The sequence below is a fragment of the Anolis carolinensis genome, chromosome 1 (assembly GCF_035594765.1).
Source record: "Anolis carolinensis isolate JA03-04 chromosome 1, rAnoCar3.1.pri, whole genome shotgun sequence".
Taxonomy (NCBI): domain Eukaryota; kingdom Metazoa; phylum Chordata; class Lepidosauria; order Squamata; family Dactyloidae; genus Anolis; species Anolis carolinensis.
The window spans coordinates 323,451,309-323,468,069 of record NC_085841.1 but is presented as its reverse complement, the minus strand read 5'-3'; the positions used below and the strand labels follow the sequence as shown (position 1 = coordinate 323,468,069).

The following is a 16,761-nucleotide window of genomic DNA, read 5'->3' as shown; positions in this document are numbered from 1 at the left end:
TTTCAAATTTTGGTACATAGTGTAATACAATATATCTTTTGCAGGTAGAAGGCGTAGATTCAACTCTGGATAGCTCCAGTTAGGGCTAGGAACCTGAATTTTTAGAGAGTGCAAATCATTTTCAACAAGTCTAAACTAGATGAACCCATAACCTGACTTAAGACAATTTTGAGCTGATCACTTTGGTCCTACCAAGATCCTGGTTACTCTGTTCAGGCCGAAGACTTTAATTTAGGCTGAAACGATTCTAAGTTAACAGCAGTTCAGTCTTTTCTGGATTCTATTTCAGCTTTTTCACATTCAATATAAGACATGTTTCAAGATCAGAAACAGGTCAAGGGCAGCAGAAAAAGCAACTACTTTTGTTGCAAACTGTGATTTGGACATGATACACTACCGTGCATCAAAAAGCTATGTAAAATAGCTCAACCACATAATATCTTGGCTACATCACTAACATAGTTTCTAGATAATGTTAGGTAGAGTGGTATTGCAGCTGAAACAAAGGATCTCCTGGTGGTGCAATGGATTAAACCCTTGTGCCGGCAGGTTGGTGGTGCGAATCCGGGGAGCGGGGTGAACTCCTGTCTGTCAGCTCCAGCTTCCCATGTGAGGACATGAGGGAAGCCTCCCACAGGATGGTAAAACATCTGGGCTTTCCCTGAACAACATCCATGCAGACGGCCAATTCTCTCACATCAGAAGCGACTTGCAGTTTCTCAAGTCGCTCCTGACACAAAAAAGCTGAAGCAAAACAGGATAGAGATTCTCTGACTTGTGTTACTTTGTTATATGAAAATAATAATCTTCATGAGTCAAAACCAAATGGTAAAAGAAACTACGTAAAGGAGGACTTCTGCTTCTTACATTTGTAAATCACCTAGCTGTGGTAGGGTAATAAATCATCATTAAGTACTCATCCTTTATTCTTCTTAGCATACTGAGTATACATAGCTGACGTTATTTTTTTAAGAGTTAAATAATGAGACATAGTACAATCAAAAGAAATCATCTAAATCATGTATGCCAGGGATGGGAAGTTTATTGCTTTCCAGATGTCACTGGACTGCAACTCGTAATAATTCCAGCCAGTGCTAAGGGATTATATGAATAATAAGTGATTTACCTTAGGATGGTAAAAAAAAGTATTAAAATTCCCCTGGAACTGTTCCACTTAGAGGGGAGAAAAGTTTGGAATGAGTAATTGTAAAGTAGCAGAAGGAAAAATAAAACCAAGTGCTTGTATTTTATTTTGTAAGAGCGATAGAAAAAGTATTCCTAAAATAAACCATTACTTTGGATTGGGAACAAATCTTGTTAGTCTGTAGGTGTTTTCAGAGGACAATGTTGCAGTTCAGGCCACATTTTTCTGCTAATGTAGGAATGAAAATGTCTTTTAAAAGTATCTGAAAACCTGTTCCAGCTGTTTAACCATGACCTCTAGTAATTTAACCATGGCCACATTTGATTTCTGGACAAAAAACCGCACATGCTAAATTCGGCCTACAACGTCATGCTAGTATTTCAGAGGATTATGTATAAAGAGTATCTGGGGGTTTTTTAAAAAAGAAAAAGTTGATATTTTCCCATTCCAGAAAAAGGCTATATTTGCATTTACTTTTCTTTAACACTGGCACTGTCTGGTCAAATTCTGTTTTACTACACATGCATACACTTTGAAATAATAAAAATAAAATAGCAAGTTTATTTTAGAAGTTAGGAGGACAAGGTGATCATCAGGTAGTCCTTGACTCAAACCTTATGTCTGCTATAAATTCACGAAGGTTGCAATCCTATGCGCACTCACCCAGAAGAAAGCATCAATACATTAAATGAGGCTTACTTCTAAGATGGCCTGTAAATAGGCTTATGCAAGCTGCAGTTTCAACTCTTTCTAAGACCATGTCTACATAAAAAATTATTATACTCACCCCAAATTTATCAGTCTTTATGATGTACATAAATATCTCATAAGCATCTGAAAGTTTTAGCCCTTAATCCAAATTTGCTCTGTACTAAGCAAAGTAGGGAGATACTCCAGAGTATCTGTAAGCTTTGCAGCAATATTGACATCTAGAATAGGTCTGTTCTGTCTCAATCAATTGTCTACACAGACACTGCCACCATCACCCATTCTTTCTGTTGATCAGAGCAGGGATGAATTGCATGTATCAATGCCACTACTCCTTGAGGACTGGGGAACTCCCTCCTTTCTGATCGTGCAGGTGCCCCAGAATATATTTATTTATTGCATTTCTATACCACTCTTCTCATTCCTGGGGGGGGGGGGGACTCAGAGTGGTGTACAACATATGACCTGTGGCAGCCAGGCATTCACAGAAAGCTCCTTGGATGTTGAATAGCAGTGACATGGATGACAAGGGAACAACCCAGGAAGCTTGGTATAGTCTCAGAATGGCAGGATAGCAATATGCAGATGGCTGCCATCACAGTTGATCCAGTTATGTAGCATAGTGCTTCATACTGGCCCAAGACTAAGCAGCTGGTGCTAGATGAGGCCACAATCAGGGATGGGTAGCAACAGCTCCCCGAAGTTGCTGCTAGCAGTTCTTGTAATTTTTCACCATTGGCTATGTCAGTTAGAGCTGCTGAGAGGTGCAGTCCAACAACATATGGAGACCATAGTTTCCCCACCCCGAACTAAACAATGTAGATAGATGACCATTTTGACCCTTCTTGTACACTCACCAGGAAAGCCAAATTACCCTCTTCTGAATGTCCAATGAACTGGCTTGAGCAAACAGGTCTGGAAAAAGGCAATTTATCCACCTTCATTTCTGCTACTTTCATTATGTCTGTAGCATTCCTATAAAGTGGCTCCTTAGGGGCTCAATTGGAACAACCTTTGGAACTGCCTCAAACTGGATTCTCAGGCATTCTGTTTTGTACAGGACATCTCACATCTGGAAGCTTAAAATATGGTCCTATACTGAAGTGATACAAGACAGAAGACACTCCAAATTTGATATTAATTCCCACCAGCACTAAAGTCTTAAAAACAAATGTTCGTTCTGTCCATTCATCTAGGCTGATACCAAGTAGCAGAGTGAAATTCTAGTTTTCTGATGGCTGATCTGTTACAGAAGGATTTTCATGTGTTTGGGGATTCCTATGTGATATTTAGAGAAATTTATTTAAGGCCTGCCCTATTACTCTGCAGAGAAACTGACAACCCTAACCTCAAATAAAATAAAATCTTTCACATTATGAACATATTGGTTTTGTTTTCACCTTGTCATTCCACTATTTGAACTCTAGGCTTATTGTCATCTGCCATGTCAACATGTCTTTGAATTTTCCTAGTAATTTCCCAACAGTTCTTTCACTTTCACAGATTTCTACTAGTTACTACATTTCTCATTACTGCCCTACTTATTTGACAAAAACAATTTGGATGTTGTGACCATTTTAAAATGCTCTACTTCACTGTAAAGAAAACTTAAAATTAGCAGCGATAAAAATGAATGTACTCCCAAAAATGTTACATTTATTCCAAAATCTTCCTATACTCAGAAATACTATTTTTTTTAAAGAATGGAACAAGGATTTACTAAAATTTGTGTGGCAAGATAAAAAAACCCCAAGAATTAAATATACTAATATGATTGATACGAAACAAAGGGGAGGCTTTGGCCTCTCTGACCTTAAGCTCTATTATGAAGCATGTGGATTGGCATGGTTTAAGGAATGGACCACACTAAAGAATGAAAGACTTTTAACATTAAAAGGACATGATCTTCGAGCTGGATGGCATTCGTACCTATGGTATGGAAGAAAAAGAGTGGAAAAAAACTTTGGCAATCACTTTATAAGATCAACTCTCCTGAGAATATGGGAAAGATATAAAGAAAGAATGTATACAAAAACTCCTCTTTGGATTTCTTCTTTATAAGCGAGACAAAGAAGGTTGCTGGGCTGGGCACAATGGCCAACTTATAAAGAAATGTTGATAAAAAAGAATGATACATTCCATCTTAAATCACAGGAAGAGATTGCTCACAGATTCAATAACTTTTCTTGGTTTCAATACCTCCAGCTAAAAGAACAATACAATATAGACAAGAAGAATGGATTCACTGATAAAGATATTTTTTTGGGATAAAGTGATGATTACGGAGAAGAAGTTGATAACAAGATTATATAACAAACTTCTAGAATGGAATACTGAAACAAAATTGTTAAAAAAATTGTATGATAAAATGGGCTACAAATATAGGGAAATCAATTAAATTAAAAGAATGTGGAATACAAAATTAAAATATTCATATGCAACAGATTTAAAAGAAAATTGGTACAAAATGATGTACCGATGGTACACAGCACCACAAAAGCTAGGTATTATGTACAAAAATTCACAAAATAAATGTTGGAAGTGTGGGGAACAAGAAGGAACATTCTACCACATATGGTGGACATGTAAAAAGGCGAATAATTATGGGAAAATGATCCACACAACAGCTCAAGAGATTCTAAAAATTAAAATACAATTGAGACCAGAATATTTTCTCTTAAGTATAATAGACAAGGAAGTGAAACTTGACAGAAACAATGATATTCTGATGGTTTATTTCACTACGGCAGGAAGAATGGTCTATGCTAAAAACTGGAAACAGGAAGAAATATCAACCAAAGATGACTTACTTGCCAAAATAATGGATATCATGGACATGGACAGATTAACATTTTTATTGAAAAAAAGTACAGGAAGTCACATCAGTACTACAGACTGGAGTCTTTTTAAAGAATACATGAAAAAATAAATATTAGAACAATTACTATATAACAATATATAGAAACATATAATAACATATACATTTACATATACATTTGCAAGAAGGGAAGATCCAAGAGAAAAGTTTGAAGAAAAGGGTTGAAGCCAAATGAAACATAAAAGAGGACAGAATGAGATTTTAAAAATTGCAAAGAAGAAGAATGGAAGTACAAATTCCCCCCCCTTTCCCCCCTTTTTTCTTTTTCCTTCTTTATCTATTTTTCTATCTTTTTAAAAATTTCCTTTCCTACTTTCCTTTATAAAAATGTTCTCCCACTTTTTACGTAGAATTTTTTTTATTTCCAATAAAAATTATTTTTTTAAAAAGAAAACTTAAAATTAAACATATCACATTCTACAGAATACTGAGATAATAATCGATAGAGTGGAGAAATATCACAAAGTTTCAGGGAGGAAAGGAACAGGACACTATCAGATTACTACAGTACATATTATTCTCTTCTGTCCTGTTAAGAGAAGTGTGTGAATATTAAAAATCTTACTCTTGTCTTTCAGCTAAATGGCTCTTTGTCGTCTTTTTGCAACTAGTCTCTTGTTGGTGAAAAGCTGTGCAGAATTTTGAGTTACACAGACTGAGATAAAGAAAACAAAACAATTCTTTGAACAAATCTGCATTGTTTTGTTGCAACTGAAATAGTATCTGGGATGGGAAAATTTTCAGACTGAGGACCTGTTGAAAGAGGAAGGGATTGGAATCCTCTTGCCAACATTGCTAATTAGATCAAACTGAGTACACCCCCAATGCCTTTTGTAATTGCAGATCATTTCACTCTGGGGCTTAGAGAAGGTAATATTTTGATTAATTTTCTTATTAATCCAGAGAACCTTGATTACGGTTGACTTCAATTATCTCCTATTCAGAATTGTTTCAGCTTTGAGGTAAACTGGTATGTTGTATTAGATCATTTGAGAGAGTTATGATTTTCAGTTAATGATAATGGATAGGACTTTAAAGGTGCTATAACTTTCCAGGACTCTCCCTCAGGAGACTCAAAGCGGCATGTCTATATGTATGGATATGATGGTGCTAAGTTGCTGTTTTCTTGAATGGGTTTAGTGTTACCAAAGTAACCAGAATGATCCGCTCAGCATAATATCCAGGGAGCACAAAAGTATGCCAAAACAATATCCATGAAAGTGAACAAAAATAATGTTGCCATGCAAAGACAGGAAATAACATGTCAAAGTAAAGAAAAATTATTAATAGTCTTTAACTACAGAGACAATGTTCCACTGTGATGAAAGATATAAAAATAACACAGAGAAGAGTTGAAGCGATGTCCTTACAAGCAGTACACATTACTCAATACAAAAATACAAAGGATAGTCATGTCTAAGATCCAAATGGCACAACATGATGCTATTACTTTGCACTCTGTTGATACAGATGGGAAAACCACATGTGCATTGAATGGAAAGCAAAACACAAGCAAAGGAGACAATTTAAAAAGAAGACAATTGTATGCAAAGTATTTTCACGCATTTAAAAATGATGGACTACTCTCTGTTTAAATTACTAGAAGCATGCAAAAAACCAAGTTACTCTTTATTTATTTATTTCCAATATTTCTACCCCACCCTTCTCCCCGAGGGGACTCAGGGCGGCTTATATTATTCCATTCATTGTACACATCCCCTTTTTGCCTCCATAAGTTGAAGCTTCTAAAATCTGTTTATTTGTTTTCGCCACTTGCTATTTACATTTCACTTTTTTCACTATTTAACACTTGCTGGAAGAGACATTACAATGGGAATGCAAGAAAAAGCATCCATGCAACCAAAGATTTGCTGCCATTTCCTAGCTTAAGATTTTAAACCGACTTGGCATGGGAAACAATTGAAATAAAATATTGCAGAAAAATGTTGGCATCTTATTCAGTGGTTCTCAACCTGTGGGTCCCCAGGTATTTTGGCCTACAACTCCCAGAAATCCCAGCCAGTTTACCAGCTGTTAGGATTTCTGGGAGTTGAAGGCTAAAACATCTAGAGACCCACAGATTGAGAACCACTGATCTACCTGGACCTAACATGAGAGCATGCCTGGATTGTGTAAATTGTTATTTATACACAAGTCCAGCTCTCTTGACTAGCTAGAGGTGGAGTAGGAATCAACTGCAAATCTGAAGAAAGGTGAAGATAGAGAACCAGACATGGAAAATGGGAATATACCTCCAGGAGAAACTTTCCAGGTATTTTTATTTATCATATCAGAAGTGAATCGAGGTTGTAATGTGTTTAAAAACACGAAGTTAAAATCTTGGCATTATACTAAATGTCCTTTGACTAGTAGCTGGCCACTTGGGAGTGCCTCTGGTGTTGTATAAGACAATCCTTCATTGTGCATGTGGTAGGACTCAGACTGCATTGTAATAGGTGGTTTGTGGTTTGCTCTTCACCACACTCACATGTCGTGAACTCAACTTTGTGGCTCCATTTCTTAAGGTTGGCTCTGCTTTCCAGGTAAATATGGAAGATAATAGAGAACTCAGAATGGATTTTGGAGCAAGTATCCAGAAAGAGTGCCAGGATTATGGTTGAAGAAGAAGTGATGAATATAAAAAATGGGGGAGTTTCTGGGGAGAAAAAAACTGGATGGTTAGTGGATACAGGGTTCCTTGGTGGGAAGTTAGACCAAGGGACAAAAAGAACAAAAATTGTCTGAATGGAAAGATGTTTTGTCCTCAGGATGTTTATAAACTTTTGGAAAGAAACCAAATGTAAACTTTAAAGAGAAACACTAACACTGAATCTAGTTGTCTTGGTTTAAGATCTCAACAAGTGGTTCCTTGTTTGACAATGTCTCAGTATTAAGGAAAGGGTAAATAAAATAGAGAGGATGGGTTTTCAAACGAATATTAAGAGATGATTGACAATTTATTTATTTATTGCATTTAGGGTCTAATTTCTTAACTTCAAACAGTAATGTGGGCTAAGTCAATGAAGTTATTTTTGTTATCTGCAGGTCTTAAGGACATTTATTTGAATATATGAACACTACTGGTCCATCTAAACTGAAGCTATCTACCCTACCTGGGGACAGAAGTTGGGAAATTTATGTTGAACTGTACATCTCAGAATACCCCTGTTACTGTGTCATCATTACTCAGTTCCACTTATTAGGATCCTTTTAACTGGAGATAGTAAGAACCTAAGAATTTCTGCAGAGGTTGTGTAACTGATCTATGGCCATATCGATTCGATGAAAACACTGAAATGTTTCATAAATAAATGCACAGCAGTAGTCAACCCAGAGGCTGGGATAAATTACATTAAGCATTTCTTTGCCCCTAGGGAAACAAAGAAATTGAACTGTTGCTCTAAAAGAGCAACAAAACTACAGATCTTCTGTTAGTTATATGTCCAACATCATGCATTCCTAGAAAAGAATGTAAGATGATGTAGTGAGCATTTTGAGTCTTTTTGGAACTTTTAAAATATGTGGAATTTATAGCTCTGGTGTGCATCGTTAGGATGATTTATCCCTGTTGGGCAAAGAGGGGATTAGATTCCTTGCTCTTTAAGCATTGTCCCACGTGTGGCTTTACAGGCCACATAAGGGCAGCATTAATGATGAAACTGGCTGTTTTTTCTACATCAAAGTTGTGCATATAGTTGCATGTAAATAATCTTCCATAAGTAAGTGGCCCAAGGTCTAAATGCAATTGCCAGTCACAGCTAAGGTAGATTTATTTAATTAATTGTTTAATGGCAAATGAGCATCTATACAAGTGCCATTGATTTAATAGGTCTTTTTTTAGTTACCTCAAGCAACTGGATTTCTTTTGCCTTTTGTAGGCACTATAAAATGAGAGCTCCTGAAAAATCAGATAATTAACATAATAATGGGATGGGGAAAATCTGTATGTGAAGGGCAATGCATTTGAAAATGCTGGATTAACTGAGAAACCTAACAAGGGGGACCCATACTTTGTTACAACCATGGGCGTTTGTATTTGTAGGAAAAGAGACAATGGGATGTAGGTGTTTGAGTGTCAGAATAGGATTCTGGGTGACTAGTATTCATATTCCTGCTTGCCCATGGCAACTCACTTGCTGATCTTGGGCAAGTCACACTTTCAATCTCAGAGGAAGGCAAACCTTCTCTGAACAAATCTTGCCAAGAAAACCCTGTATAGTTTTGGTTTAGTTCCACCATAAGCAAGAAATGACTTGAAAGCACATAATAACAAATGTAAAAGGTAGCAGTGGCTAATGGATGGAGAACTGCTGGAAAATGTGAAGTAACACAAGCAACTTCTTCTGAGGATCTATTATAAGCAGAAGTGCTAGTGGCTAGAGCAGTGGTTCTCAGCCTGGGTTCCCCAGATGTTTTGGCCTACAACTTCCAGGAATCTCAGCCAGTTTACCAGCAGTTAAGATTTCTGGGAGTTGAAGGCTAAAAACATCTGGGGACCTACAGGTTGAGAACCACTGGGCTAGAGACTTATGAGCTGCTCCTCAATGCTCAAAGCAGGATAATTAGCAGATATAATGGCTTCAATCGCCAGAACAAAGAGGGCCAAAATCACTTCTCCATTCAATTTCTTTTCCATTCGTAGTGATTGATATACACCCAAATCTGCTCCAGATAACTGGATCTTTCAGAAGAAATGTAATGGACATGGATGGAGAGCTCCAGGAAGGGTATTTGAGGAAAGTTATTTTGTAGAACAACATTATTACTTCTGTGATGCTGGATATCTCCTTCAATACAGGGCCAATCTTATTGTTTTCACTTTGAAAACAGCTTGTTGTGGAGGCTGGGGATAGGACAGATAATCTACAGTGGTATAGTTCTGCTTTAAAAGAGAAAGTTGCTTCTTGATGCTGTATAAATCCAGTTTATGTGCATGCTTGCATAGTGGCTGTCCTCTGAACATAATCTGAGTGAAAATATATTTATAATTAATTACTAGGATTGTGATATACTGCTGAAGTAGTTTAAGAAAGAGAAAGTGTGAAAATGTTTACTGATACCATTTCCTTGCCTTTTGTGAAGAAGATTTAGTTGACTTTTAACTGGAAAGGAGCCATTAGCTCGTAATTTTTTTCTGGACATTGAATGTATTTTCTTTTATTACCAATGTGCTAATCTGTGTATATGCCAAGGCAGTACTCGATCAATGAAAGCTAATCCCAGTATTGTGTTCTGGCTCAAACTTAGTCTAGAAGCAAATAACAATGGAAGATTTTACTTGATAAACATATTTATTGTATTAAAGGATTGCAAAATACCTTGAAACACATCGTAAGAAGTCTAATATACATATTCTAAACCTGGAATATTTTATTATTGGCATCCATCCACTATTGCAGGCTATTCCACAGAATGTAGTCCTATTTTAACTTGGCTAGAAAATAACCTATTATGCAAAGCTTTAACCTAAATAATTTCTCTCCTGTCACAGAAGTGTTGGTAAACACTTCTAGACACAAAACAGAACAATAATATGTAACAGATGTAACTACTTCATCCAAATCTATCAATACCAAAACGATGCTTCTAATTAATATTTACTGGTACCCTTAGACCTCTTTTCATACCAAACTACCTTATTTCATCTTTTCCATATGGTAATATAAAAGTTGAGTCATAGTTCCTTACAGAAATCAAAATCTGAACAAAGAGTTCAGGTTCTGGAGTGCACATTGCTCAATAACTCAAACTACCCTTACCCTATAAGATTGATACCAGAAATCTCCCATTTTACTAACAATGTTAGTTGGATCATAGGGACAGAGTAAAGGAAGACATAACCATGTCCTTATATTTCTCATCAAAATGCCATCTTGAATGTTGCCATTATCAAAAGTCTGCTGCCTCATCCAAAGTGTATTTTTCAGGCAGCAGTATTATAAAAATTGCACCATTCAGTTGTCTACTGAGTCCTAATGAAAGAGGTTAGAGAGGTTCCTTTTGAAAATATTTGCACTGGTTGCCACCAAGGAACAGACCACATGGATGAGGTGCAGCGTTGTGATTTGGCAGCCTGAGTGGCGATTCGGGGTGGTAGTGGGGCAATCCCAGCACCCCAGCCGGCAGCTGATACTTTCCCATCACATGTGGGGAAACATCACCACATGGCTTAATCTTGCAGTAGCCCCATTGTTCCTAATGGAATACAGGGAGTCTACTGTGTTGATGACACAAGTGTCCTAGTATGCTGCCGCCCCAGTTCACCCACTGAGTCCCACTGGAAGTCAGCTTACGACGTCTGATGGGAAAAGTTTTGCAAATGCAGGTCTATGTCTTTATTAAGCTAATCTATTGTGTGGTCTTCCTCATTTCCAACTGAGTTACACTTTTCTCAGTATTCCTCAGTCTTTTCCAATGAATCACATTTTAATTATAGGATAATAAGTTAATGTATTTTCCCATTACTTTAAAAACATTCCTATATAACACTCATGTTATTAAAAATTGTTTTTAACATCAGAGGGGGCAGGACTCGTGGAGCACTTGGCCCCCTCTTCCGAGTCCTCCACGTTCCCAACATGGCCCAGCTGGAGTGGCGGCAGAAGTGCCTGGCCGCCTCTTCCAGGCTCCTGCCACCCGCCCTCACTCTCTCATCCACCCTCACTCGCTCGCTCACTCACTGACCGGACAAAGAGGTGTTCCTTTTTCCCTGGCTGCAGGAGCAGCGGCAGCCAGAGGAACATGCCAGGCACAAAGCAAGGAGGCAGCCCTGAGGAGAAGCAGCAATGGAGTGAGTAAATAAATATTAAATATTAAAATAATAATAGGGTCCCTACTTTGTGGATTTTCACTTATTGTGGGTGATCCTAGAATGTAACCCCCAGGATAAGTGAGGGAACACTGTATAGCCAAGCATGAGAAACATTTGTGCATTTGAAAATATCTCTCCTATTTTCCACAATAAAGGTTACAATTGTATGAATTGAAAGCAAAGGCCTTTTCTGAGTTAGTAATGTTGATGTGTTATGTACTTTCAGGTCACAGGACATAACTGTGTGAACTGCACAGCCAAATATGAAAGTCACCTCTAATTTCCATTGCGTTATTGATAATGAGACTTACCTGTGCAAAGCTGCGCCACAGATGCTGGAAACAGAGGCATACACAATATTTCCATAGACCTGGAGTTGATACATAGGACAGCCTGCTGGACAAAGGACATCTGCTCTATCCTTTCTGAGATCAAGCCCTCTTGTGAAACACGTAATGGCAGTGGGCACTGTAGAGAAAAATAATGAAATGGTGTATAAAATGGTGCCTCATTGAAAAATCATTTAACCACCTGCTATATGGAGGTATTAGGAGTATATGGAATTCAATAATCTGTAAAACGTTTAACTTTGAAGTTAAAAGTGGGCTTTTGGTCTTAGTGCCATCATGCACTGACAGTAAAACATAATCCCCTTGGGTTGCTGTGAGTTTTTCGGACTGCATGGCCATGTTCTAGTAGCATTCTCTCCAAATATTTTGCCTGCATCTGTGGCTGCCATCTTCAAAGGTACTTTTTGTTTAGACTGAACTACATTTACCTGCTCTCCTGAATGGCTAGACATTGTGTTATGTCCTCTTTCATAAAAAGAAGATAAATTTGTTTGTCTCATAGAGTTGAAAGAGACCACAAGGACCATCTGGTACAATCCCATTTTGCCATGCAGGAAAAGCACATTCAAAGCACCTCCGACAGATGGCCACCCAGCATATGTTTAAAAACCTCCAGAGAAGGAGACTCCACCACCCTTCAGAGCGGTTTGATATTCCACTATGAAACAGCTCTTAAAGTCACAAAGGCCATTTCTAATGTTTAGGTAGATTCTCTTTTTTGATAGTAATATTTACAAGCCATTTTGATAACCATTATTAAGCATTTCTAAAAACTATACGTAATTGCAAGCTATTGAGAAAAACATGCCTACCACAAAGAATTGTTGTGAGAGCTAATTTATGACCCAGAATATTCACAGTGAAATACAATACACCTTAATATTTCCAGAGGCTTTGAAACTAGCTAGTCCTTACAATGAGAAAAGGGGCGTTCTCTTTGATCCTAATTTGTCATTTTAACCTCATAACAGGGTATTAGTGAAATCTTGTATTCGTTTAATCTTCAAAAACCCATGGGTCCTTGGCACCATTTGCTGCCAGGATTCTCGAAGTTTGTGACAGGCCTTTGGCTGGATGTCTTTGCTCTAGCAAAAAAACTGTCATGTGTTTGCAGTCCATTCAAAATGCAGCAGATCAGTTAATTTCCACTGACTCTCTGGAATTCATGTTAGCTTTAGGGGTTATGAATTGTATTACTGCCTTGCGCACTGGGGAAACAAACTGCATGAGGAATCCAGAGGAATCCTGAACTACATAAAGGAATTCAGTAGCTCCTTTGATTCTAATTGGGAAGAAGAAATTAATTCAGTTTATGCTAGAAATTTCTTCTTCCCAGTTAGGTTTCAAAGATGCTGTTCTCATGTGCTGAAACAGCGCAACAAAGACTGGATCTTTACTGCCATATAAAGCAGTTTGAATCTGCATTATATGGTCAGGGCAGAACCATATAATGCAGTTCAACACAGATAAACTGCATTATAATGGTATGCACTGGCCATATAATGCAGATTTAAACTGCATTATATGGCAGTGTAGATCTCTATGGTTGAAACTGAATGAAGGACTTGTAGCTTCCAAGGTGAAACCTGCATTTGTCTGGAGGTGTGAAGATTATCAATATTGAAATGCTTGTTGTTACTTCAATAAAAGTTTCCTAATCTCTCAATGCATTATCACTGTAAAAGTCTGTGACCCATTCTCAATTCCTTCATTTCGTTTGATATATCTCATTAGTTTTCATGAATGCACAGACATTCATGGAGCTGCATTACATGTTCCCTTGCTCTCATTTTCTTCTGAGTCTCCCCCAATCCACTTTTAATTAACTTCAAATGTAGGAGCCCATGTAAGTGATAATAACATGCTTCTATTGTAGCACTCTTTCATATTTTCAGTAATTTGATATTTTCAAAAGAATATTGATTCTGACAAAATTGTTTGGAAATTGTTTGTTATATGTGGGATTTTTCCAATGAAATAATTAAGAATTTAACTGAGTTTGTAATATTCTGAAATAATTTGTGATACAATATCTCTACTGGCTTCCCATCCAAATATTAACTGCATAGCTTTTGAAATAAGATGTTCAAGGTAGGATAGTGAGTGTACTGTTTTTGAAATTATCATGGATCGTTATTTTTCAGGATAATTTTGTAGGATAGGCAGTCCTGATTGGTTGATGGTGCTTTTATATCTGTTTATATAAAAAAATTGTCTCAATGAACACAGGGATACAAATTCTTCCTAACAATATAAATATACAGGAATGCTTCCATTTGTGAAGTGGATGTGCTCCATAGTACTACTTTTTTAACAGAAAATTTGGCACCAGAAACCAAAATAGCATAGAAAGAAGAGGGATAGGTCCCTGCACCTCAAGTAATAATAATAACAAGTAACTGGTGGGATCACAAGCCTGAAAAAGTTATAGAAAATGAACATGTCAAGCTACTCTGCAACTTCCTAATTCAGACTGACAGATTTGGGGCACAATACTCCTGACCTCATGATTGTGTCAAAAAACAAAGTATGGATTGTCGATGTTGCAATCCCAGGTGACAGCAGAATTGATGAGAAGCAACTGGAAAAGCTGACATGATACGAAGATTTAAAGATCGAACTGCAAAGACTTTGGCACAAGCCAGTAAAGGTGGTTCCAGTAGTGATCGGCACACTGGGTGCAGTGCCTAAAGACCTTGGCCTGCACTTAAACACAATCGACGCTGACAAAATTACCATCTGCCAGCTGCAGAAGTCCACCTTAGTTAGGATCTGCACGCATTATTCGCCAATACATCACACAGTTCTAGACACTTGGGAAGTGTCCGACGTGTGATCCAATATAGCATCCAGCAGAGTGCCTGCTGTGGATTCATCTTGTTGTGTTTCAAATAATAATAATAATAATAATAATAATAATAATAATAATAATAATAATAATAATAATCCAGAAAATCTGCAAAGCAAATTACCATCAGACCACAGCACAGACAGCAGCAGAGACTCCAGCAACACTTGGAATCGTGGAACAGATTGAACCAGAAGAAAGTGTGGAGGTTTTGCAAGAATGTGAAGAACCAGCACTTGAAACACCTGTTGAACAACCAGGAACCTTGACAGCAAGACAACAAGAGCTCAAGGATAAAATCATGGCTCATGCTGCAGCAAATGCCATAAGAAAGCGGCTCCCAACTCTAAAAACAGTGCCCAAGAGACACCTGGCGCCTCTCATGAAAGATGTGAATACAGTACTCTCCACTGTCCAAATAACATCAATTGAACAAACAAACCAGTATGCCTACAGTGCAGCAGTGACACTAACAGAAGAGCTTGGGCTCCTACAACCAAAGAAAATCAACTGGAAAACCAAAGTGGAAGGTCAGGCTAGAGTTGAAAATCAAAAACCTTAGATCACATGCAAGTAACCTGAAAAATATGAAAGAGAAGAAACTGAGGAATGACAAATTAAGCAATACCTGATCTGAAAGTACTGGCTGAACACCAGAAAAATTGAAGAAGCTTTGGAAATCGTGAAAGAACAAATTACAGCAACAGCCAGAAAAATTGAGAGATATGAAGCCAGAATCATCCAGTACAGACAAAATCAATTGTTTCAATCAAACCAAAGACGGTTCTACCAGAGTCTGAACCAAACAACAGACACAGTAACCATAAAGCCAGAGAAAACTGCAATAACGAAGTTCTGGAAAGAGCTTTGGGAAAATAATAACTACAACAAAAATGCTGGGTGGATAAAGGAGTTTGATGGAAATTTTTCACAGAACAAAATGGAACAGATGGAAATAACAACAGTTTACATGGGAAAATGGCCCAACAATTCAATGAGATGCTGCAGAAAGGAAGTATCAGTGAATGGCTAACAACTGAAAGAACATACCTGATACAAAAGGATCCAGCAAAAGGAGCAGCACCGGGAAACTACAGGCCAATAACGTGTCTGCCCACTATGTTTAAATTACTGACTGGCATCATAGCTGACAGAATTCAAGGCTATCTTGAAGAAAAAAAACATCTTGCCAGATAAACAGAAAGGCAACAAACAGAAAAGCAGAGGCACAAAAGACCAGTTATTAATTGACAAAATGATTCTGGAGAACTGTAAAAGCCGAAACGCTAATCTTCACATGACGTGGATTGACTACAAAAAGGCCTTTGACCCACTCCCACACAGCTGCATCATCAAGTGTCTGGACACCATCAGGATTAGTAAAAACGTTGGCACCTTTATTGAAAACATGATGGAGCACTGGAAAACTGAACTATTTGTTGGAAATGAAAGCTGTGGACTTGTCAACATCAGAAGAGGAATTTTCCAGGGAGATTCATTGTCCCCTCTGCTTTCCATTATTGCTATGATCCCTCTGTCAACAATCTTACAAAAAACAAATCTCGGCTATCAAACATCTAAGAAATTTCACAAAATTTCGCATCTGATGTACATGGATGACCTGAAGCTATATGGGAAAACTGAAACTGAAATCCAGTCTCTGACTAACACTGTCCGAATTTTTAGCACTGATAACAGCATGGAGTTTGGTTTGGACAAATGTTCAACAGTGGCATTGAAGAAGGGAAAAATCATTGAAAGTAAGGGCAGAAATATGCCTAATGGCCAAACAATAAAGTGTCACCAGCCAGAGGCCTATAAATATCTGGGCATGTTACAGTTGGACAACATCAAGCATGAACATGTGAAAACTGGGATCAGCAAAGAATACACACAAAGGGTCAGAAAAATTCTCAAAAGCAAGCTCAATGGAGGCAACACCATCAAGGCCATAAACACCTGGGCCATATCTGTCATAAGATATACTGCTGGCATTATAAACTGGACACAGTCGGAACAGGA

General features: G+C 37.6%; 1 protein-coding gene across 2 annotated transcripts in view; it reads right to left on the bottom strand.

Moving 5' to 3' along the window:
• Positions 1–16,761, bottom strand: part of coch (cochlin) — a 53,142-nt gene that overhangs the window by 29,370 nt on the left and 7,011 nt on the right. For both annotated transcript variants that reach the window (XM_008103413.3, XM_008103414.3), the window contains exon 4: positions 11,853–12,009. In XM_008103413.3, the coding sequence (XP_008101620.2) occupies positions 11,853–12,009 (157 nt within the window). The remainder of the gene's footprint in view (positions 1–11,852; positions 12,010–16,761) is intronic.